The sequence below is a fragment of the Rana temporaria genome, chromosome 4 (genome assembly GCF_905171775.1).
Source record: "Rana temporaria chromosome 4, aRanTem1.1, whole genome shotgun sequence".
Lineage (NCBI taxonomy): Eukaryota > Metazoa > Chordata > Amphibia > Anura > Ranidae > Rana > Rana temporaria.
The window spans coordinates 423,459,110-423,483,610 of NC_053492.1; the positions used below are offsets into that span (position 1 = coordinate 423,459,110).

The 24,501-nt window shown below is 44.6% G+C and overlaps 1 protein-coding gene across 3 annotated transcripts in view; it reads left to right on the forward strand.

Moving 5' to 3' along the window:
* ENAH (ENAH actin regulator) overlaps positions 1-24,501 on the forward strand; it is a 131,463-nt gene that overhangs the window by 97,929 nt on the left and 9,033 nt on the right. The window contains exons 4-8 of one of the 3 annotated variants that reach the window (XM_040351376.1): positions 1,670-1,754; positions 13,005-13,363; positions 19,654-20,433; positions 22,012-22,334; positions 23,676-23,821. In XM_040351376.1, coding sequence (XP_040207310.1) covers positions 1,670-1,754; positions 13,005-13,363; positions 19,654-20,433; positions 22,012-22,334; positions 23,676-23,821 — 1,693 coding nt within the window. Of the gene's footprint in view, positions 1-1,669; positions 1,755-8,408; positions 8,939-13,004; positions 13,364-19,653; positions 20,434-22,011; positions 22,335-23,675; positions 23,822-24,501 lie in introns of those variants that run through there. The other 2 variants (XM_040351377.1, XM_040351378.1) reach the window with 2 other exon arrangements.

Sequence of the window (24,501 nt, forward strand, 5' to 3'; positions counted from 1 at the left end):
ATCTCACTTCAGTCTCAACATAGCGTAAACAGCAAGAAGAAGCACCGGAGAAGTCGCCGGCTTACCTAGCACAGCCGGCATCATGCTCCAGTCTTGAGCGTTTTAGGAAAGCATAACTGGAAGGATGGTCCTGTTCCTGCAGTCCGAGGCCAGCCGCGAGACGGCCCCGCAGCCACCCCAGGATGGCATGTGGAAGTATTTGTGTTGTCACAAAAGGGATACCGCACGGATATTTGCTTGTGAGTATTTATATTTCAGGATTTATATAGCACCAATAGTTTGCAGAACACTTTTACCATATTAATGAAGACGGCACCGTTGCAATACAATTCAAGACGAGGGTGAGGAGGGCCTTGCTCAGGAGAGCTTGCAATCTAAAAGGGACGGGCAAGTGACACAAAAAGATAATGGCTGTGTGGGGACAAGTTCATGTTGAACTCCGCTGCATCTAAATGGGTTATATAAACAATGTGGCACCTAAAACCGGGGGCAACCACACTCAACATCGTAATATCTCCGATGAGATGAGGCTTAAGGTGTTGGTCTGCATCAAGATGCAACGCCTAATGGATGACACACATTACATTACAACCATACGATCTGCACTGTCACCTTATTGCTCACATTTGACCACGTGTGGTGGTGTTATTGATCAGAAGTGATCAGTTTTGGTCTGGGCAATGCATTGTAGTTTAAAAAAGTGTGTATGTAGATACCCGAGACTGAAAGTAGACAAACGCCAGTTTTTGCCTTTGGAAACGTGAGTTTAGAGGTGTTTGTAATTGCTTCTTGTGTGCATGGGGCCTAAATGTTTTTATGTTTCATGCCAAAATGCTTGCAATAGAAAGGGACCAAATTCCTGTTTTTGAAAAAATATGGCATCCTTGGATTAACTACCACTTGTCACCATCCTGTGATTACAGAATTATCATGCATGGTAGCTGACAACCCTACCCAGATAAAAGTGACTTGCAAACCCAAACTCTTAGTACCTAGCTGTTACCCTACTCTTTACTGTGAAGATCATAATGCTCTTTTTACATCCTCAGACAAAAAGCCATGTTACTTGTGCCAATCCAGTGTACTCCTGTTCTTTCTTTCTTTCTCCTACTACTCTTTCCTACTCTTCCTGGTGTCTCTCTGCTTCTGTGTGCCCCCCTTTTTTTCTCTCTCTCCCCCCCCCCCTCTTTATTTTATTTTTTTATTTTTTTCCCTTTATTTTCTGAAGAGTAATAAAGTATTCTACTTAACGGTTTTAATAGTTCTGATCCAAGCTATTACCTCTTACGGTAGCATAATAAAGTCCGTTATTTCACATTTTATTAACTAATGTACTTTTTTTCTTTTTCTATAGTAGTTAAATAACCTACCCATCGGTAGTTTACTGTTGGACCTTAGAGTTTTACCATTTCTATTAAACACGTATGGCTCATTGTAATATTTACAATTATGTCCAGTCATCGCGAGTGGGTGGTGTTGCCCCATAACTGTTTAGGCCAAATCCACCTGTCTGCTTTTCAGCTTCATTGTATATTTTTGGCTTAACCTTGCCTTGTGCAATGGCCACCTTGCCACATGTACTTTTTAGGATTTAATATTTGCGAGTTGTGACTGTTGTGAATCATTCATGGATTTTTCCAAATTTTACCCTTGCTGTTCTTTCTTTTAGGTCCAACGTTGTCTCGTCAGAATTCCCACATACCGCAGCAAGTGCAGAATGGCCCCTCGCAAGAAGAGCTGGAGATACAGAGAAGGTAGGTAGCTTATGCCATGGCTTTAAAAACGGTGTTTAACAAGTAACAACACTGACTCAAATGGGGGAAAGATACATATATTTCTGCAGTGCATGCACGTTTCCTGAATTTTGTCTCAAAGTTCCTGCAAGTACAGAACAATACCGGTTCATCCTGCCAGAAATCCAGTGAGCTCCTAACAACTCTAGATGCCTTTTACTGTAATTTCAGTTTGTTTGAAGCCTGGTGACCACATACAGGCAGCCATAAGACTTTTGGACCACCAGTCCTCCTGTGGGGGGCCCAAACAGCAGAGGGAATCTGTGAAGTTGGGAGGAGGGGAAAATACAGGATGCCCTGTGCCGCTCTCTGCAGCAACTGAAAACTGGTTTCCCTCCCTCCCGCCGACTTTCACCTGTCCCATTGGAAAAAAAAAAAGTAACAAATTTGTAACCCTGTATTGTTTTAATCCCTTCTAAAACTCAATTAAGTTCTTGGAAAAATAAAAAATTGTAAAAAAATAATTTTAAAATGTTTTTGTTCAAAATGTAAAAAAAAAAATGTAAAAAAAAAAATGTAAAAAAAAAAAAGGGCTAATTCACACAGCTTTTCTGTTATCTTTGTGTCCCGCTAAGAATGATTTTAGTATATTTTTTGTGAAAATGTTGTTTTGATATGTTTAAGGGGGGTCCTGCCAGGTAGGCTGTACGGGGCCCCACGATTTCTAACAGCAGCCCTGGTTATAGCCCTTACTGCCAGTCACCTAACTGCTGTTGGGGCAAAATTAGGCATTTTATTGTGTAGCGGCAGCCTGGAATTTACTGCCCCTCTTTCCTAAACTGAGGGGTGATAAGTTGTACCCGAGAACACAGTGCTGTAGCTGCCCTGTACTCTAGAGACTAGTACGGTGCAGAATAGTTTTCCCATAGAATCTGTTGCTACTTTCATGCAATCTAGGTATCCCCAAAATTTGCCCTTGGCACTTTTACATGCCACACGTCCTGGATTTTAATCCATAAACTGAGTTTTATTTTTTTTTGTCTGGCAGCTCATGCTGGTAGTTATTGACCTACCGTGCCCATGCCTACCCTCCACCTCTGTCTTATCTGGATGATATCTGCAAGTTTTTGCCGTTTCTCCTATATTTTCCTCTCAGGCTTTCTGCCAGAGCTCAGCCTCCGTGAAGAATGTCTTTGAAGCTTCACATGTGTGTTTTTGTAGCAGATCTGTGTGTAGGTGATGGTATTTATAGAGCACATTCAGTCATAGATATTTATAGCACCTCTGTGGCGATGTCCTGGCAGCCTTCAGGCTTTCTCTGGCCTTCCCCACAGCGCAACGCTTAATCCGTGTGGAGATTTTTTCCATACTGGATTTTGTGTTCTTGATGTAATTCACTCCTATTAAGCAATAGGGATGGGTAGGACGTGCGTGTTTACACAACAAACCTAGTCAGCCGCTTCAAGAGCGGCGGCGTTGAACTTGACGTAAGCCATAGAAAAACCCACTATATATTTCCAATTACTGAAGTAATTTCTTTGTTGATTTGGGGCATTGTAAGTGCTTTGTTTATTACCTTGGCAGAACTGGAGTAAGAAAAGTGGGTTCTGTGATCAATAACAACCTGCTATAAGAAAACCCTACTTTGCGGGGGGAAAAGAAATTCATGAATAAGATCTCCATTATTATTTTTACTCTGCTTTTGAAGCTTTAACTTTTTGTGTTTCCGAGAAGCTTTATTGGTCATCGACAATTTCTCTTCATATTCAGGCAAAGCCCAGCCTGTGTATACTCTCTTGTGGCCTCTTGATAGTGTCCTAATTGAAGTGGTATTTTTGTTGCCCATAGTAAGTGTCTGTATCTACCGTGCTGCACTAGCCTGGCGCAGCGATACAAGTTCTTTCGTTTTTAGTTTGTTTTGAGCATGAGGCCTAATCTACTAGGGTGGGGTTAAGTCGTCATATCTAAAGTACCAGAGACAATAAATGTGTAGCTGTGGGCCCATGATGTCTCCTGTTTTGTGTTCCCATTTAGTTCATGTGTTTTGGGAGCATGTAAGGCCTAGCATTTTGTATTAAGACTTGTGATTAGTATAAGTAACTAGAAAATGCATTCCCTGAGGAAAATGTGAGTGGGAATGCTGAATAGCTGAGCCCCCACCAAAGCCATTCACCATAACCACTACACTATCTTTAGGACACACAGCTCCTTTCTCTATCTGCAAAGTAGAGAGTATGCTGACTTCCTGGTCGCCCCTCCCCCCTCAAGAGGTTTCCCCTCCCCCCAGGTCAGTGAGGAGGAATATTGCACTGAGGTAAGGAAAGCTATTTATGGAAAGAAATTCCATTACAAACGCCTTTTAATTCACAGACCAATACATTAATTACGCCTCCAAACAAAACGTAATAAATCCACAACCGTACATGCGATCGATACAGCGACTTCACCGTTTGAAAGACGCGGCCCTTGTGAACGCATCGATATGAAATTTATGTTGATAAACTTAAAATTGTGGCCATGCCAGCGATTTAGAAAAGAGCGTCTTTGTGTGTTTTGCAGGAAAATTTTTAAAATTTTTAACATGGACGGTCAATGAGAGTGGTTTTGTCACTCTTGTCCTTTAGAAGCTCCTGGAACTAAAACTAAAATACGTATCACAAAACTGATCACATTGCCTGAAACCAGACAAGCATACCTACGTTTTGATATATAAATTGTGTATGACAAGTAGATCTTGTGGGCGTGAGAGCAATTTGTTCGCCCTTTTTTTAAAGATAATTTTTGTTTTCAAAGATCTCCACTGTAAAGGTCACATGACACACTCTAAATCCCTTCCATAGGGTTACATTATAACCGATTCCATTTTCTGAAAAAAGCGCTAAACGTAAATTGCGTTTTCACAAAAACCGTAAAAGATATCAATCTGAAAAGTCATGTTTGGATAGCTGAATATTTTGTGACCGCTTTAAAGTTTGTTTGGTGTCTGTAAGTGAAAGTATGAAGGAGCTGAAACTTTTGGCAGAACGTGTGTTTTGAAGCAGGAAAAACGATGTTCTCATTGACTTCAATGTTAAAAAAAAGTATCTAAAAGCTTAATATTTTAAAAAGTATAAATAGTACAAAAAAACTTGAAGTCCCATCGTTAGCTGAACGAGACGAACATTTTAAAAGTTGAATGGTCTCAATAGCTGAAAGTATGCAGAAGTTACGCAGAGCCAAAAAACGTACGGAATAATAAAATTAAAATTAAAATTAAGAAGAAGAAGAATAATAAAAAACGAATATCAATACTGGGAATGCTTATTAAAGCATTCCCACTAATTAAGAAGAAGAATAATAAAAAACGAATATCAATACTGGGAATGCTTATTAAAGCATTCCCACTAATGAGCAGGGTTAACTGAGGTGTTGCCAAGACCTTCAGCTGTGAAACAAATGCAGAGTGCCCCTAAACGAAAGAATGTGTGGTATCTTATTTCTCGGATCCCTGGACAGTGCGCTATCATTGCCCTATGGACTCTCTTCCTGTCTACGTGGGAACTTTAAAGCGATATTAACCACTTAAGACCCGGACCATATTGCTGGTCAAAGACCAGAGCACTTTTTGCGATTCGGCACTGCGTCGCTTTAACTGACAATTGCGCGGTCGTGCGAGGTGGCTCCCAAACAAAATTGACGTCCTTTTTTCCCCACAAATAGAGCTTTCTTTTGGTGGTATTTGATCACCTCTGCGGTTTTTAGTTTTTGCGCTATAAACAAAAATTAAAGCGACAATTTTGAAAAAAATTAGTATTTTTTTACTTTTTTACCATAATAAATATCCCCCCAAAATATATAAAAAAAAACGTTTTTTTTTCCTCAGTTTAGGCCAATACGTATTCTACATATTTTTTGGTACGCCCAATATACATTAATTTGCATGGACACTCAAGCATGTAAACCACATGCGTGGTGTTACAGGTGATAAAGGGATCCGAGAAATAAGATACCACACATTCTTTCGTTTAGGGGCACTCTGCATTTGTTTATTGATTGGTTTGCGCAAAAGTTATAGCGTTTACAAAATAGGGGGTAGTTTTATGGCATTTCTATGAATATTTTTTTTTTTTTACTAGTAATGGCGGCGATCAGCGTTTTTTTTTTGTTTTTTTTCGGTACTGCAACATTATGGCGGACACTTCGGACCATTTTGACACATTTTTGGGACCATTGGCATTTTTATAGCGATTAGTGCTATAAAAATGCATTGATTACTATAAAAATGCCACTGGTAGGGAAGGGGTTAACACTAGGGGGCGGGGAAGGGGTTAAGTATGTTACCCTGGGTTTGTTCTACCTGTAGGGGGGGTGGACTCACTAGGAGAAATGACTGATTGCTGTTCATACATTGTATAAACAGACGGTCAGGCATTTCTCCCATGACAGGACCGGGAGCTGTGTGTTTACACACGCAGCTCCCTTCCCCGTTCTGCAACGAGCAATCGCGGGTGCTCGGCGGTGATCACGACTGCCGGGCACGCGCGCGGGAGTCAGGAGCACGCGCCCCTAGTGGCCGCTTTGCGAGGTGACGTTTATACTACATGCTCTCGCGCAAGGGAGCCGACCTGCCGCTGTAGAACTGCGGCGGTTGGACGCATGTAGTTTCGGGTTTTTTTTTCTAAAAATAACATGTTGTACTTTCCTTCTCTGTGCAGTGGTTTTGCACAGAGCAGCCCAGATCCTCCTCTTCTTGGGTCCCACGCCAGGGCTCCTGGCCCTCCCTTCTGTGGGAGCACCCAAGCAGGCGCGCTTCCGAGCCATGGCTCTATGTCAATTCACACTAGTGGCCGAGAAAGGGTTAAAACCGCCTGCAATGCGCCGGTACAGCAGCGTATTCCCGGCGGTATGGCAGCGCTGCCCATTGATTTCAGTTAGCAGCGGTAAGTTAAATTCTGCTTTAAGTTACCGGCCATTCACATCAATTCTTGATCTGACTGAATGCAAATTTTGGCCATTTCTAACAAGATTGAGAGCAAAATGGTAACCAACGTGGAGTGGCCAATCATGCTAGACTTGTATGGTTTGCCCTGAACCTGTAGCTGCCATTTTTGCTGGACAGCTTGGTCTGTTACAGGAAATGGATTAGAAAGCATTGCTATGTTAGGCCTTGTTCTTCAGACAGTTGTATATCCTTCTCACAGCCTGTTTACCCACCTAAATGTTGGACTAATCATGCCTAGTGCATGGTTGTAGGGTGGCCAAACTCAAATAAGTTGTAGGTAGGCATGCACCGAAATTTCGGCCGCCGAAACATATCGCCCGAAAATGGCCTTTTGGGTAGTTTGCTGAAAGAGAAAAAAGGCTCATAATGGATCTGAAAATTGGGCGGGGTGCCGCCCATTACGGGGGTGTTGTATAGCACAGACGAGAGCCGCCGCCTGGTTGATTAGAGCGGCGGGAACATAACCGTTTTCATTTCAATAGCTGTGTGCTTCCCGCCAAGCGCCGTCCTACAGCCTCTCCTCTTTGTCCGGGCACTTTGATAGACAGATCACCCGATCAATCCTGGGATGGGTGATCTGTCTATCAAAGTTCCTCGGACAAGGGGGAGGGACTGTATGTGACGGCATGCAGCAGGAGAACACAGCTATTGAAATGAAAGCTGTGATGTTCCCGGCATTTTAATCAACCGGGCGGGGCGGCTCTTCCCTCTTCCCGTGCACAGGCAGGCTGCACTGGGGACATAGGCTGGCTGCATCTGACGGACACTGGTGAGGCTGCATTGGTATCATGTCTGCAGTCTCTGACCATCATCTGTACCATGTCCCAGGGCTGGACTGGGCCAAAAATGTGGCCCTGGACTTCATCCAGACTGGCCCACTTTGACAGGTCTCTCCCACGGCGGCAGGACAACTCCTGCACCCCCCGGCCACCCAAGCCCCCACTTCCCCCTTACTAGCCGCTAGCTGTTCTACTTTATTAGAGTAGAATGGCTGGTACTCTTATAGGCAGTACCAGTGGGGAAGCTAGACATTATTTCACCCGGGGCAAAGAATCAGTTCGGTGCCCCCCCCTTATGGCACTAGATTAGGCAGAAGTGAGAAACTTCCAGGCCATAGCTGTTGAGTCAGCTGCCTGTCCCCTCCCCCCTGCTCCTCTGGTCCTCCCCCTGCTTCTTTGCTCCCCCCAGGTGAGCGCTGTAGGGAGGGAGAGGAGGTGAGCGCTGCGGGAAGGGAGAGACAGAGGAGCGGAGGGGGGGGGCGGCGGTGGTTCGCTGTCACTGAAGCCGGCCCACTGAGCCATCGGCCCACCGGGAAACTCCCTGTAGTCCCAATGGCCAGTCCATCCCTGCCATGTCCCCATCTGACCATCTCCTGTTTTTAAAAATGTTTTTTAAAAAGTTATTTTCGGTATCGTTTTCAGTCAGTGTATTTTTTCATTTTCACTATCTGTTTCGGCACCAAAAAAAACATTCGGTGCACCCCTAATTGTAGGTGGTAGTGCCCACCGAATGCAACAGGGTATAATTCCTGCGCTGAAGCATGGTGCCGCAGTATGTGCTGTGCACACCCCTGGTTGCTGTCTTTTCTACTGTAGACAGAGAGGTTGAAGGGGGAGTAAAAATACAGCTCAACCCTGGGGTTTTAGTTCCCCCCCCCCCCCCCAATCAATAGTGTAAAGGAGACCTAATACTACTGACAGACAGCATTGTATGTCATTTTTATTTTCCCCATAGTTTGAATTTAACACAAATGCCAATAACCACTGCCATTCAAATGTCTCCATTACCACAATTGCCAGGAATCGTCGTCCTTCAAATTTCCATCTATTGACATCTCGTGATGAAATGAATGGAATATGTTTACAGTTGAGACTATATATTCAATGCTGTCCTATTCTATTGTTAACTTTGTCTACATGACTTCACCCCGCCCCAAGCCAATCAGTGCGCGCTGTGTAATCGGCATTACAGCTGGCTTTGAACAGAAGCGCATACTAAGAATGGCATGAAGATGACTCAGACGGCAGAGCAGGTCTCACGGTGTCAGTAAGTCTTGCATACGCTATTAATAGTTAGGAAGTCACTTAGAAGGCTAGCACCGCTTATAAAGAGAAAGCGAGCACTACGAAGCAAGATTTCCTGGGGGTCTCCCAAAAATGAAGCCCTACGGATGTTACATTGTACTCCAGCAGGGAAATGGACCAAAAGTAGATCGGCTTCTGCTGTAAGTATACCTAGACTAACAGGATTCTAGATTCATTGTTGCTGGTTTCAGCAAATTGCAGTCAGAACTGGGAATGATCATACATCTGATTCTATAGTGGAATCGATATTCTGGCATGGATTGTTTTTCCAATCCATTATTACTAATCACCTTCTGGTCTTTTTAGAGGGCATAAACACACCAGCTTGGCTAGATTGGTGGTTCATGTTTTTACCATGATCGTCCTACAAAATGATCATGCTGTTGTCGGACCTTTCGTCCACAGCCTTCCGTTTATGGGCACCTCAATGGATGTGATATATTTAGGAGCTGTGAACAAAGATCAGGGCTGACCTTAGAAGACCCATGTTGCTTTTCACAACCAGTACCCTTTAGTGGATCTGAAAGGCTCTAGAGCAGCCTTTCTCAACCTTTTTAACGCAGATGAACCCTTCAAATAACTTTCCTTCTTAGGGAACCCCTTCTAAAAATTACTATATCTACAACTCCATGATACAGAAGTGTGATGTCCGTAGAAAGTATGTCCCTTACATTTGTGAACTTGGGAAGAATTACTCCCTTACAGATTGCTGAAAATATCAATGACATCAGTGGGAGCTTATCTAAGAGGTAGAAATGTCTAATTGCTCAAGGAACCCTGAGGAACCTCTAGAGCAGGGGTGCCCAACCAGTGGCCCGCAGAGCCCTATGATGTGGCCCGCAGAGCCCTATGATGTGGCCCGCAGAGCCCTATGATGTGGCCCGCAGAGCCCTATGATGTGGCCCGCAGAGCCCTATGATGTGGCCCGCAGAGCCCTATGATGTGGCCCTCGAACCTCCTGCTCTGGGATGGCAGGTTGGCAAACCCAGATGACGGTTTGCCGACCCGCCACCCCAGAGCAGCAGTTTTATGAATGAAGCCGCTGGTAGAGGAAGCAAGTGGCTGCGGAGCAGAGCCTCATAAGCCAATGCTTTCCGTATAGCGCCCGTGCCTGTCACAGGCGGAGTGATTCCAAATGCATTCCGCCTTGGACAGCAACAGCCAGCAATACCCGAATAGAATACTGTTGTTAAAAGGTAAGTTTACTACTAAATTCACAGTATATATGGATATATCTGTTTTTCAGTAGGTACGGCTGCTTTCAAACTGATCCGCAGGTGCCGTGCAGCCAGGGCTGTCTTTTCCATTGGGCACGCTGGGCAGTTGCCCGGGGGCCCCACTTGCCTGGGGGGCCCCCCCCATCGGCTGCCCAGTGACCCCAGTAAAAAATGGTGGAGAGCGGCGGGTCAGAACTGTAGAACTGTATCGTGTCTACAGTCTCTGAGGGAGAGTCTGGAGAGGAGTCAAGAGTGGGAGCGTCGCCAGGATGGGGGTCATGGGAGAAGTCAGACACGAGGAGACTGTAGGATAAAACCAGAGCAGCCAAGCTGGAGCCATCTGACTGAGCCTTGCATGGTGCACCTTAGAGGAGGTCAGTGATAGCACCGCCAGGCCAGTCTAAGGGGCAGGTGGTTGCTGATGTAAGGGGGGAGTGAATACAAAAATATTAGTGACCCCCCCCCTTTACCTTAGTGTATTTACTCTACGGAAGGTGGTCTCTGGTCACCGGAGTGCCCCACACATCAGAGTTCCTGGTGTTCCCCTTTACATCAGAGTCTGCAGGATTCCCCCTTACAGTGCAAGGGGGAAATCAGTCTTAGGACCCTGATGTAAGTGGGAACTCTGATGTAAAGAGAAAGCAGTGGACTCTGATATAAGGTGGTCTCTGGTCACCAGAGCCCCCCTCCACATCAGAGTTCCCCATTACATCATGATCTGCAGCGTTCCCCTTTACATAAGAGTTCCCTTTCACTGTAAGGGGGAATCCTGCAGACTCTGATGTAAGAGGAAACTCTGAGTAGGCTGGGTTATAGTAACCTAACCTTCAATGTCAATGAAGACATTTGTAAAACTGTAATTTTAGGCACTTTTTTTGCAGTGCCGGTAAAAAAAATGTGGTTCTGCCAGTAAATTTCATAATTTTTGTCAGTAAATTCTCGTGCGTGATTGTGTAGACAGGGCCCCAGTGCACTGTATTGCCCGGGGGCCTATAATGCTCTTAAGATGGCACTGCGTGCAGCTGCGGGTTACCTGCACTGAGCCACAGACTTCTGTTATTACCCGCGGTTTTGTTGCGCCTTCAGAAAGTGCGCCACATGCGATTTGGGCAAATTGCAGCACATCAGTGTGAAAGCAGCCCTAATTAGGCCCCTTTCATATGATCGGTTTGACTCAATCAGACTTTCTAATCTATGGAGCAGCAGATGCAAATGAACTTGTGTCCGTTTACACCCGCCTACCTAAAAAAATAGAAAGGGATCGGCCCCCTTCCGTCTTGGCGAATCAGATTGGATCAGAGGGCCCATAGAGTAGAGTGGGCTGTGTCCGTGGACATGGACCTGTCATCCTCCCGTTCCGCTCTTTGTGGCCTGCGACCAGTTACCAATTCACGTGGCCCTCACTCTTCAAAAGGTTGGGCATCTCTGCTCTAGAGGAACCCTGGTTGAGAACGGCTTCTCTAGAGTGTTGTGAAAAATGAAGCAAAGTAGTACAAAGCATCCAACATGGCTGCACACCAGTGCACAAAGTAAGGCCCATAAAGACATGGATGAGCGAGTTTGAGCTGGAAAAACTTGACTGGCCTACACAGGGTCCTGACCTAAACCCAATAGAACACCTTAGGGATGAATTAGAGCGGAGGCTGTGAGCTAGGCCTTCTCATCCACATGAATGCCTGACCACAAATGCGCTTCTGGAAGAATGGTCAAACGTTCCCATAGACACACTCCTAAACCTTGTGGACAGCGTTCACGGAAGAGTTGAAGCTGTTATAGCTGTAATGGATGGGCCAACTCAATATTGAACCCTACAAACGAAGACTGGGATGCCAGTAAATGTCATGTGTGTGTAAAGGCAGGTGTTCAATACCTTTTTTATTAGTATTATGGCGATTGAAATTCAGCTGGTTTCTGCTGAACCAGATGATTTTTTTGATCCATGTCTTAAGATCGCACCTATCCACCAGGTGAAAATGAAGGGGGAAAAACAGCCAACAAATGCAACAACCTCATTTAAACCCCTTTCACACTGAGCCGCCCATAGCGTCAGCGGTAAAATCCCGCTATTTTTACCGCCAGCGATATGGGGGCGGATTTGCGGCGCATTTCGGTCACTAGCGGGGCGCGTTTAACCCCCACTAGGGGCCGAGAAAGGGTTAAAACCGCCCAGCAGCGGTGGAGGAGCGGTATACACACCGCTCCAAAGATGCGGCAAGCAGGACTTTTTTTTTACCATCCTGCTAGCGCAACGCAATAGAGCAGCACTTTTAGGGTGGATTGCAGGTGCTATTTTTAACGCTATAGCGCCTGCAATACGCCCTCAGTGTGAAAGGGGTCTTAAGGATCGTCATGCTGCAATATAGGCTTTGTTTTGTGGTTTAATAGCATTTTAACTTTGAGGCTGACTCACTCACTGCAGCTAAAGAGGTCAGTGGGAATGTGCGTTAATCACATTTACTGCTTCTTAAATATTTGTAAATGTTGGCTACAAGTATTCAACTCCTAGTATAAAATATCTACCTCTTTGGTGACCACTACTCCATAGCCGATGGTCATATGACCAAATGTTTAGGGTGCTCACCGCCTAGTCGGGTGATTTTATGTCACGGAGAATATTTTTTTCACAACCAGAACAAAGTTACAAAAAAATATGTGCTGGGACCCGATTTAGAGGGGGAGGAGATCTGGTAGGTAATCCTGGGTGGACGTACTTTACCATCTACAGAGTGGAATATTGCTGAAATATGCCAAATTCGTTTTCACCTGTTATTTTGTCTCTGTAATCTGAAAATGTTAACATCTTTAATACCGACAAGCTTATAGCCATGCTGCCTGTGCAGCTTGAGCACAGCCTCCTGTTCACTGCTACAAAAATAACTGATTAGTTGTCTGCTAAAATATTAATGGAGGTTGAGCTGAGCGTTTAACTGGTAACCATAGAGACTTTTCTTACCATAACACTTCTACGCCTCAACTTTTATTTTTACAGGCAGCTGCAGGAGCAGCAGCGGCAGAAGGAGCTTGAACGTGAGCGTCAGGAACGTGAACGTATGGAACGAGAGCGCCTGGACCGCGAGAGGCTGGAAAGAGAGAGGCTGGAGCGAGATCGGCTCGAGAGGGAACGACTGGAGCGTGAACGGCTTGAGCGTGAGCGCGAGCGCTTAGAACAAGAGCAACTGGAGCGAGAAAGAGAGCAAGAGAGACAGGAGAGGGAGCGGCAGGAGCAGCTGGAGCAAGAGCTGCAAGAACAAGAGAGGCTGGAGCAAGAGAGGCAGGAGAGAGAGCTGCAGGAACAGCTGGAGAAGGAACAGCTGCAATGGGAACATGAGAGGAGGCTGTCCAATGCTGGTAAGAGACTGTATGCACACATCTAGACATGCACAAGAGATGGGCACCACTCAGTACACCCATTGCCTCCACTCAACATCTTGAATATCAGACTTGCACACAACTCATTACTTATTACAGGAGATCAACAAATTCAGGTTAAAGGTACTGAGTCCACCTAAAACTGACATTTCAAGTTTTAGTACATTGGACATGTCAGTCTTCTTGTGGTTTCTTATCTCTAGGGGGCCTCTGGTGGTGAAAAGTGCTCTTGAGTAATTGGGTTTCTCCTTGTGGCATCCCTAAGCCCCCTTTCACACTGGTGCCACTCATAGCGGTACCAGTGACGCTACTATTTTACCGTTGGACATGCGGGGTGCTTTTAACCCCCGCTAGTGGTCGAGAAAGGGTTAATACCGCCGATACAGCAGCGTATTACCGGCACTGCCCATTGATTTCAATGGGTAGGAGCAGTGAGTTCACCGCTGCTTAACGCACTCCAAAGAAGCTGCTGGCAGGACTTTTTCTGACACCCTACCAGCGCACCGCTCCAGTGTGAAAGCTGTTTATGGGCGAATTGCAGGCGCTATTTTTAACGCTATAGCGCCTGCAAAACGCACTCGGTGTGAAAGGGGTCTTAAGATCAACAGAAATACAGCCCACACCATCCATCCTCTGACTATTACTAGTCCCAACTAGAGAAAGCAATGGAAATATATCCCTGTTGTGTATTTATGTAACAAAGTTGACAGCTACCCTCCTTGTATAAATTGTAGGGAACTTGAATGAAATCCATGTAGCAGAAGCCTGTTTAGGTCACATACACAACAGTGGCAAAATGTGAGCCCCTGGAAGCAAATCACTGCAACCATTAGGTGGTCAATATTGCCAGGGCCTGTGATGTAGCGTTATGTCTAGTGACACTATTGCTAAACTTATGAGGGGAAAGTCACTTGTATGTCTTAAAGGAAAAAATAATTCTGGCTAAAATTTAAAGGTGTTGTAAAGGAAATTGATTTTTTTTCAAAATAAGCATCCTACCTGCAGGCATTCCTCTTTTCACTTCCTCATTGTTCGTTTTTGCTCAGAAGTTGCTCTATTTCTTCTCTGTTCTGTTCACTTCCTGCTTGTCTGATTTCACTGACCACCGTGACGGGGAGGGTTTACTGCGGTGGTCAGTAACATGCTTACCCCCTCCTGGGAACTACATCTGTGCGGCAGGACGCTCTCTACGTGTTAGAGACTTCAAGGAGGTGTGAATTACTGGGCGTGCCGCAATGCATACTGGGAAATGTAGTTCTTACATGAACGAGCGATGCAAACCAGGAAGTGAATGAGAGAACAGAAACTAGAATGCCGGAGGTGATATAGATGAAGGAATTTAATAGGTATTTACTCGTTTTTTAACAGAATCATTACACTGTTCTATCTGTCTACCTTGCAGACATTAATTTTAGGCAAAAAAATAATTTCCTTTACAACTCCTTTAATTTCTTCAAGGTAGACAGACAGAATTGTGTAATGATTCTGTTAAAAAAAGACGAGTAAATACCTATTAAATTCCTTCATCTATATCACCTCCGGCATTCTAGTTTCTGTTCTCTCATTCACTTCCTGGTTTGTGGCCCTCGTTCATGTAAGAACTACATTTCCCAGTATGAATTGCGGCACGCCCAGTAATTCACACCTCCTTGAAGTCTCTAACACGTAGAGCGTCCTGCCACACAGATGTAGTTCCCAGGAGGGGGCGAGCACGTCACTGACCACCGCAGTAAAGCCTCCCGTCACGGTGGTGAGTGACAATCAGGAAGTGAACAGAACAGAGAAGAAATAGAGCAGGGATATGCAATTAGCGGACCTCCAGCTGTTGCAGAACTACAATTCCCATGAGGCATAGCAAGACTCTGACACCCATAAGCAAGACACCCAGAGGCGAGGCATGATGGGACTTGTAGTTTTGCAACAGCTGGAGTCCGCTAATTGCATATCCCTGAAATAGAGCAACTTCTGAGCAAAAACGAACAATGAGGAAGTGAAAAGAGGAATGTCTGCAGGTAAAGGATGCTTATTAAGAAAAAAAAAAAATTCCTTTACAAACCCTTTAACCCATGAAAATTTAATATATTAGTCTACCCATTTTTTAGATGCAGGGGCTGCATTTGTTTTCTTTTTTGCAGGCAAAATACATTTTCAGCATTTCTCCTGGGAACTGTATTAAATCTCAAATGATGTCTCAGTTCTCTACTGTGAACGACAATGCATTTCCACCCTATGCAGTTATAGAGGGGAGGAATTCTGTAGTCATAACATGCTGCCTGTCTCCTAGAGTAGCAAGGCTGTTTTTTCATAGATACTGCAAAGTGAGCATTGTTGCCATAGGTCAGAAAGTGTTACTAGCAGGATCACCCTGAAATAAAATAACCCCGAGACTGATAATTTTGCCAAAATATACTCATGTACATTTCTATCATAATGATGGACTGGAAATGATGCGCTTGGGAGGAACATGACCGATTTCTCTCTACAGCAGTGGTCATCAACCCTGTCCTCGGGGCCCACTAACAGGCCTGTTTTTAAGTATTACCTTGGGGAGATGCAGACTAGAATACTGCAATCACTGAGCTGCAACTGATATCACCTGTGATGTATTTTAGTTATCTTGCAAACCTGGCCTGTTAGTGGGCCCTGGGGACAGGGTTGATGACCACTGCTCTACAACAAAGTTTTATTATCCATTGATCCTACCAGTAGGTCTAAAAAAAAAAAAAAAGTTTTGTTATATTGCCCATAGTAGCTCTAGAACAGGGGTGTCAAACTCAATTTCATTGTGGGCTGCATCAGCATTATTATTGCCCTCAAAAGGGCCGGTTGTATCTGTAAGATTAGATGTCCAGCACATCCCCCCCCTCCCCATATATTAGATGTCAAGAGCCCCCCCACTCTCCCTTACATCACAGTGCACCCCCCTTTCCTTATGCTGCTGCTGGGAAGAAGCTGGATGCATTGCTTGAAAGCAGAATGTAAGGGTCTGAAGTAGGGCCAGAGGAGGGCTGGAGCTCTCCTGCAGCTGCTGGAGAGGTGTGAGGGCCACATGAAATGGCTTGAAGGGCTGGATTCGGCCCGCGGGCCTTGTGTTTGACACCTATGCTCTAGAACAGTGGTTCTCAACCTGGGGGTCGGGACCCCCTTGGGGGTCAAATCAGGATTTGCCAGGGGTCCCCAAATCCTGGGCTTTTCCTGAAGCCTGCGGCCGCCCACTCGGCCTCTTCACAGCCGCCCATTCAGTTTACGGCATAGCTGGGAGGCAGGGACCTAGAGGTCAGCTGACTGGTGAGGAATGTGAAGTGGGAGGGGCTGGAGGAGACCCTATCTGCTGATTTTAGCATAGGTGTCACTGTTACGAGAAACCATAAAGTTGGAGACATAGTGAGTAACACTATCTGTGATTAGAGATGCCTTTAAAAGTCCCCACTACAGTTCTCAGATCAGCAGATGACAATGATCAAGAGCACCTAAGTTGGCTGATCAGAACTCCCCCCAGCATTGCCACTGATTCCATACTCCCCACCAGGGAGTAAGAGAAGGAATAAAAATAGAGAATACATGGAAGGGAGAGGAAAAGAGGGGGAGGAACATAGAAAAAGGGAGAGAAAGACCAAGAAAGATGTATAGAGGGATGGGGATAACAAACAAGAAATTAGGATAGAGAGAGATGAAAGGGAAAGAAAGGAGAACAAAGAGAAAGAGTGGTACATCCTAAAATGTACTATGAAGGGTTTTAATATTGTACGAGTGGAAGGGACTCAGGGAGCGCTAAATGTCCGTGCGTTAGGGGCGCAAATTACTTGTCTTACCTTGGGTGCCGACAACCCACGATAGGAAAATAATTTTACTGTCAGGGGTCCCCACAACTTGGGAAATTTTATCAAGGGGTAACGGCACTAGACAGGTTGAGAACCACTGCTCTAGAAGGTGAAGTTGCTGGAACTTGCTGCAGGTGTGTGACCATAATGTTTAGGTGCCATCACAGCACACATTTTACATAAGCCAGCATGCTGGATTAATTCACCCTTTCGTAGTACTTTATAAATGGGCGGTTCCTTGATGAAGTTGATAGGGCGGTATAAAACTCACTCTATGGCTTCCATTGATTTTATTTTTTGTAATAGCACAGGCTCCATAGGCTTGCTGTGCCCATGGGCATAAGCAGATTGGGTTTGTTTTATTTTGACAGTCAAGTGACATACACCTCCCAAAGTCGTTTCCTTACACAACTCCATCAGTTATTAGGTGTGTTATATGTTACAGGGGTACTTGGGATGCCACAATTACAAAACCCACCAAGCTTAACGGTGCTTTCAGTCACCCAAGCACAAGGCTAGGACATCACACACTGTATATTTCCGGGTGTTGGACTCCAAGGGTTGCAGTTTCTACAGTCATGCTCAGTTTATTCGTCCCTAGCAGAATTTGTAAGATCAAACCAAACGCCATTTTATTTCACTTTTTAATGTGATTCATAGCAATAAATTTAAAATATTTTTTCAAAAGTTTGCAGACCATTTAGTTCTTAGTTTAGCTATACCACAATTATTTTTGATGGAGATCAAATATGATGGGATATGACGGAGAAGGATTAAAACCCTTAACAGGACTTCATTAGGCTTCAGTCACATGAAAAGTGCCATAAGCTACTTTACCGCATCTCTTATACCGCGTACACACGGTCATTTTTCAGCATGTCCAAAAAAAAAACGAAGTTTTTCCAACTTCATCATTAAAAACGACGTTGCCCACACACCATCGTTTTTGAAAAATGATGAACAAAGCGTGGTGACGTACAACACGTACGACGGCACTCTAAAGGGGAAGTTCTATTCGGATAACGCCACCCTTGGGGCTGCTTTTAGCTGATTCGTAGTTAGTAAAAGACGATTCGTGCTTTTTTGTCTGTTACAGCGTGATGAATGTGCTTACTCCATTATAAATGGTAGTTTTACCTGAACGAGTGCTCCCGTCTCATAACTTGCTTCTGGGCATGCGCGGGTTTAAAACATCGTTTTTGCCCACACACGATCATTTTCTGTACAACACGAAAAACGACATTTTGAAAAACGAAATGAAAGAATGCATCATGTTCGAGTTTTTTTTTGTCGTTTTTCAGAAGCAGAAAAACGATGTGAATCCCACACACGATCCTTTTAAATGACGTTTTAAAAATGTTGTTTTTTTTAATGCCGAAAATGACTGTGTGTACGCGGCATTACACTTGGGGCAGCCCATGGCTGCCCAGTACCTGTTGCGCAGAAAGACATGCGTTTCAAAAAAGCTAGGTGTGATTGGGACCTTCTATTCTTGTCTTGAGGACATCGTTTTCCCTGGACCCTTTTTCATTTTTAGTTTTGTTCTTATTGTGGTTCGTTTCCCTGTTGAAAATTAAAAATGGCTGCCCCAAACAGAAAATCTCTCCAAACAGGAAAAACTATAATCTTTCTAAAATAATAGCAGGGGCCTGGACGGGATTCTAACCCTTTTGACGCTATCCAAAACTAAAAACAATCATTTTGGCTGTAGTTGCACTTTATTATGTGTTGCCTGCTTTGCATCAATGAGGACTTGCAGTCTTTTGTGATGATTGTGAATAAGTTGCAGGTACTGTAAATTCGTTGGTTGTCTAGCATGTACTGCATGTTTTAAATCTCCCATAAGTGACTCCCCCCAAAAGAGCAGCGCTATGATTCACAGCAGGAATGGTGGTTTTCTTCATAGGCCTTGTTGATTCCACTTTAAACCTAGCATTTACGGTTGTGACTATAAAGTCCAATTTTGGTCTCGTCTCATCTCTCCAAATGATTTTATGTTCCAAAAGTTTTGAGGTTTTTCTAAGTGCTGCTTAGCGTATTGTCGACAGGCTGTGTTGTGGTTTTGGTACAATAAAAAAATGGCTAACCTTTTACAAATTCTGCCAGGTATATATAAACTTATGAGCACAACTGTTAGAATCAGTGTACCAAAAATGAAGCAATATGCAATCGAGGGATGTGAGCAGCCCCTTTTACTGTGGTCTGTATAGTGATGATCGTTTAGCTATGAGTTGTTCTCTATTTGTACTGTTGAATTGGGGCGGGTTGGTGGCAAACTCGTTCAAAGCAATGACGTCTTCTTTATCTAATATTATACTAACCGTAGTTCTCATTTAATCTTTTCCTTTGAATGCTGGTTTGGTTGCTTCATTAGCTCCTTTTTTCTCTTTTTTTTTTCTTCTTTATTTGTCTTGTCTGTTGCTGCTATGTGCATCAAATCCACACCAGACTCATCTTTCGACAACTCATATACCACTGCACATCTTGATTACTCTAGCTCTCAGTCTCATTCCGCATCCCCCATTTCTTACGCTAAAGCCATTTCTGTCCCAGTGTCGTCTATTTGCACAGACTCCATTGCTGACTATGTCATTGTCACCTCTCAATCCATCAGCTCTACACCACCCACCCCTCCACTGCGCCACTCTGCCTCACGATTTGCCACATCGCTGGGCTCTGCCTTTCATCCCGTCCTTCCACATTACGCCACTGTTCCTCGGCCTTTAAATAAAATTTCACGGCCGCCATCCCCTGTGAACCAAGCACCTCCTCCACCACCGCCACCTCCTCCCCCAGTGAAGCCCATAACGTGGTCTGCTTCTAACTTTGCTCCACTCCCGCCCTCTCCGCCAGTTATGATCAGCAGTCCACCTGGCAAGGCCACAGGCCCTAGGGCTGTACATCTAGTGTCTGCAGCACAGCTGGCACTCTTGTCCTCCACACCAAATGGGCACTCGGATGCCCCTTCCTATGATACATCATGTACTCCTGCCCCTCCACCACCACCTCCATCATTTTCTCCATTCTCACTGTCCTCATCTCAAGCCGTCACGTGTTCTCCGAGCGCTTCTGTTGTCTCAGCATGCCAGCCAAGTGTTCTCCCTTCTCCCTCTGCAGCTTCCCCCGCCTCTGTCGAGAACTCTTTACTCTCTGTGCTGGGAGACACCTGTGCTTCTCAGTCAGACTTGACCACCTCCTCTCAACCGACTGACCCTGCGGCCCATCCGGGTAAGGCTTACTGTCACTGCCATTAACTGACTAACCTGAGCATGCCATTCTTAAACTTTGTATTAGGAAAGGGTTGGTCTGACCATAACCTGGATGTGTAGTCCTTCAGTACAGACAGGAACAGTTTGCAGTTTTGTTATTTTATATTGTTTTTATTTCCTTGATGTGATGTACAGCCTTTTATTTTAAATTGGTGGCCCATGTTTTGTTTTTTTTGTTTTTTTGTCTGCCATATTTTTGTTTCTTTGCCCTATGAATGTGCCCACTACTTTTCTAAATTAATGGTGCACGTCGTATAGGTCAGCATTGGTCCGCCTTAAAGTGCAATGAAACCTATCGTTAAAAAGATTTTAAGAATGTGTCCCCTGAGCTTTATGCCATAATGTACTAGTTTGTACAACATATTGCCACATTATGGCAAATTTACCCGACAAACCATCCCCTCCAGTGTCGGTATTCTCGGCTCCATCTTCTCCTGGTCTTCCCTTCGAGTTCAGATTTTTCGTTTGTGATGACATCACTCCCACACATGAGTTGCATCATCATGACGGAGCGATGCTGTAAATGTACGCTGAACTGTGCATGTGCACTGCTCTGTGTACGTTAACACCGACAGGGGAAAACAAGTCCATTAGGGTCTCTTCTTTCATACGAATCCTACAGTTTTTTTTTTTTTTTGTTTTGTTTTTTAAGAGTTAGAGTTTTACACATGATTTTTATTTTATTTTTTCTCGATCGCATTATCAGACTTGCTTTAAAATGTAACTAAACCCTCCTATGGGATAAGGACAGTGGCACCTTGAGCTTCTTTTAGATCTGCAATTGCTGTTGTGCTGCACATCGGCTGTAACACAAGACATTTAAAGGCTAAAAAGTTTGGTTGAAAGCTTGATATAAGCACACTGGCAACTGTGACCATTATCAGACATGCATTGTATGTAGAGTATGCCCTAGTGCTTTAATACTGAAAAAAGGCAACACTGGTATGTTTAATTCTTAAAACCATTTTTTGAACATGTGATGCACTTAAAGATAGCTAAAAAAATAAGGGGTTGTCATTGGTGCAGAAACATGCCTGCTCACTTAGCTTGAGTAAGCAGTGGATAGCATTTCTTTAGGAAAGGGGTGAGGGGTGTAGTGTTGGCTAGTAGTCAGGTCTGTAGAACAATTGGCTGGGGGTTGTGCTGGTACCCATAGCTGTACCATAATATGATCTTAATTTTGTGGGTAGCTTATCAGTACCTGTCAAATACTGACAAAATTCTGCTGTAGCAAATTGACTAACGGGACTTCAAAACGCTTTTCTGCAACAAAACTTCTGGTGTTTTTCTAGCTACTTCTCCCAGTTTTCACCACTCTTTGGGTGAGCAGGCCCATTGTGGTTCCCTGTAAAAACTTTATTTACATTTTTATTATGATTGCATTTGTTATACTACTGCTTTCCCTTTTTCTAACTTCTACTAACATCTGTGTTTGCTTCGTGAGATTTTTTTTGTTTCACTTTCCTAATATAAGAATAATGAAAACCTGTGGTGTCTTTTAGTAGTGATGATTTCCCACACTTTCTCCTTTTTGTAGGTGTTGTACCAGGACCACCAGCGCCTCCGCCCCCACCCCCTCTGCCAACTAGTTCAAATTTGTCTCAAGTGGGCATGCCCCCGCCTCCCCCAGCCCCACCACTTCCCCCTTCAGCTTTTGCCCCACCTCCTCCTCCTGGTCCCCCTCCTCCACCTTGCCCTCCACCTCTTGCACTTATAGCAGCTCCTCCTCCACCAGCTCCCCCACCACCTCCTGCACCTCCACTTCCCTTTTCCGCGGCTTCAGTGACCTCAGAAGATAACCGTCCACTATCAGGCCTTGCTGCTGCTTTAGCTGGAGCCAAGCTTCGAAAAGTTTCTCGGGTAACTATATTTTAATTGTTTTTTAATGTATATTATATATTTGGAGAGCTTTACTCTTACAGGCAGATTAAATTGACATAATGTATTGAGTCAAATTTATTATACAATATTTTTACAGCTTATTTTTGTACAAGGTAGTCACAATTAGCACTTTAGTATTTTAACACCTGCATCTGTTCATGCAGAAGATGTTACTGCAACCCTTTAAGCAGCCCTGGCAGTCTGTCCTAATCCCCCTATAACATTGTTTGTGATGGTGGTCCTTTAGGACTTTTCATACCATTATTGTTATAGGAGACTTTGCAGCTGCACAAGGGCTTTGTTTGCACTACAATCTTTTCTGGCAGTTTTTGGGCACTTAGCAGCTGGTTCTGACAACTGTGCAGCACCCTGCATATATGGAGTCTGTAAGTGTATGAGGCAAAAAGTTACTTGGTGTTTTCTGTAGCTTCTCACCTACCCGAAAAAAGATCCAAGCTTAGCTTGCATACTGCTGATAAAGACACTGATGAATGTTATTTTGCATCCAGCACAGTGTAAATCAGGGTTTAAGTTAAATTAGGGCACTGATTTTAAACTTTTTTTTTTTTTTTTTTCTGGTTTTTAGTCTGAGGCACAAAGTTAAAATTCTCACAATTCAGACTAAGCATATGATACAAAATGCATAAACGGAGTACCAACTAGGCATAAACGTGCCTAGTTGGATGCAGCATTGGTTCGATGCTACATCTGTCCCCCAGTGCCTCTAATCCTGAGAACCGAGCAATCTAACACCACCGATCACTCAGTTCTCAGGGCTCCTTGAGCAGGGATCTGCTTTCAGCTTGCTGAGAGCCTGAACTCGGTGCCGGTCCAGGCATGGGGGCGGTTCCTGATGCCATTGTCGCGATCTTGCCCGATCCTGGACCGGCTCTGATTTTCAGCCGACAGCGGGCTTCAGTGTGAACCAGGGCTTAATCCCACATGAATATTGTGCGTGTGTTACCATGCCACTGCTACATTTAAGAGCTACACATGCCACAGACTAAATGGTCAGCTCTGGCATTGTCACACTTCGTGTTCTAAAAAGCTTTGCATTACTTTGTCTCTCCCCTGCTCTGTCTGCTGCTCCATCATGCTTCTGGGTGTGAAAACTTTGCCTGCCCCAATTGGACAACCCAGGAGCCAGTTACTGTACTTCAAACTAGGGTGCAGAATGCCATCTCTGAAGCCTGAGAACAAGCTGTTTGTTGGCACAGTATTCATTTAGATGGCATTTTGTTGCCATTCAGAAAATAAAAAGGAAATCTTACAAGCCACTAAAGTCTGCAGCATTAATGTTGTCTTATATTCATTTCATAGACTGAAGAAGCCTCCGGTCAGGCGAGTGCAAGTTCGGTTGCAACCAGCTCAGGATCCTCTAAAGCAGAACCGAGTCGTGGAAATGGCCCTCTGCCGATAGTGGGCGGTGGACTAATGGAGGAAATGAGTGCACTACTAGCCAGGAGGTGAGCCCAAGAAAAAGTACAACACTGTTTTCCCTAAAGCCGGATGCACACTACTAGTTCCAGTTGGAGCCGCTGTACAGCAATCTCCTAGCTGAGCTGTTATGTTTTGACATGGTGATGGACCCCTTCCAACACTCTCCAATCAGTGCTTAGCCATGGGCTGAAAGCACTGATCGGGAGCTGCTGGTTTTCCAGTATGCTCGTCCGACAGAAGCCGGCCAAGCAGTTTGTAGGAAAAGTTTCCTTAACCTGTATATGCAATCAAGTTGATATTGACTCCTGGTGATCACTGCAGCGGTCTTCTGTTGGACCGGGTGGCATACAGCCGGCATTTGCCCATTGTACAGGGCTTAAACCTTTGATTTGAGGTCAGTTTACTGTAGTATTCTCATTTGTAACGACCACCCTTCTCCTAGGCCTTTTGAAGAGCAAGGGCCACTTGAGCGACTTAGTAATTGGTTGCGGGCCACAATATGGACCCTCTGATCTGCCCATATGGAAGGGGACGTATACCCTTCTGTTTTTTTAGCAGGTCGGATTGGAGGTAGGTGGTTGTAAATGGACACAAGTCTGTTTACATCTACTGCTCCATAGAGGTGAATGGAGTGTCCACTGATCGTGTGAAAGGGGTCTAAGGCTGCTTTCACACTGATGCACTGTGGTTTACCCACACCGCGGTT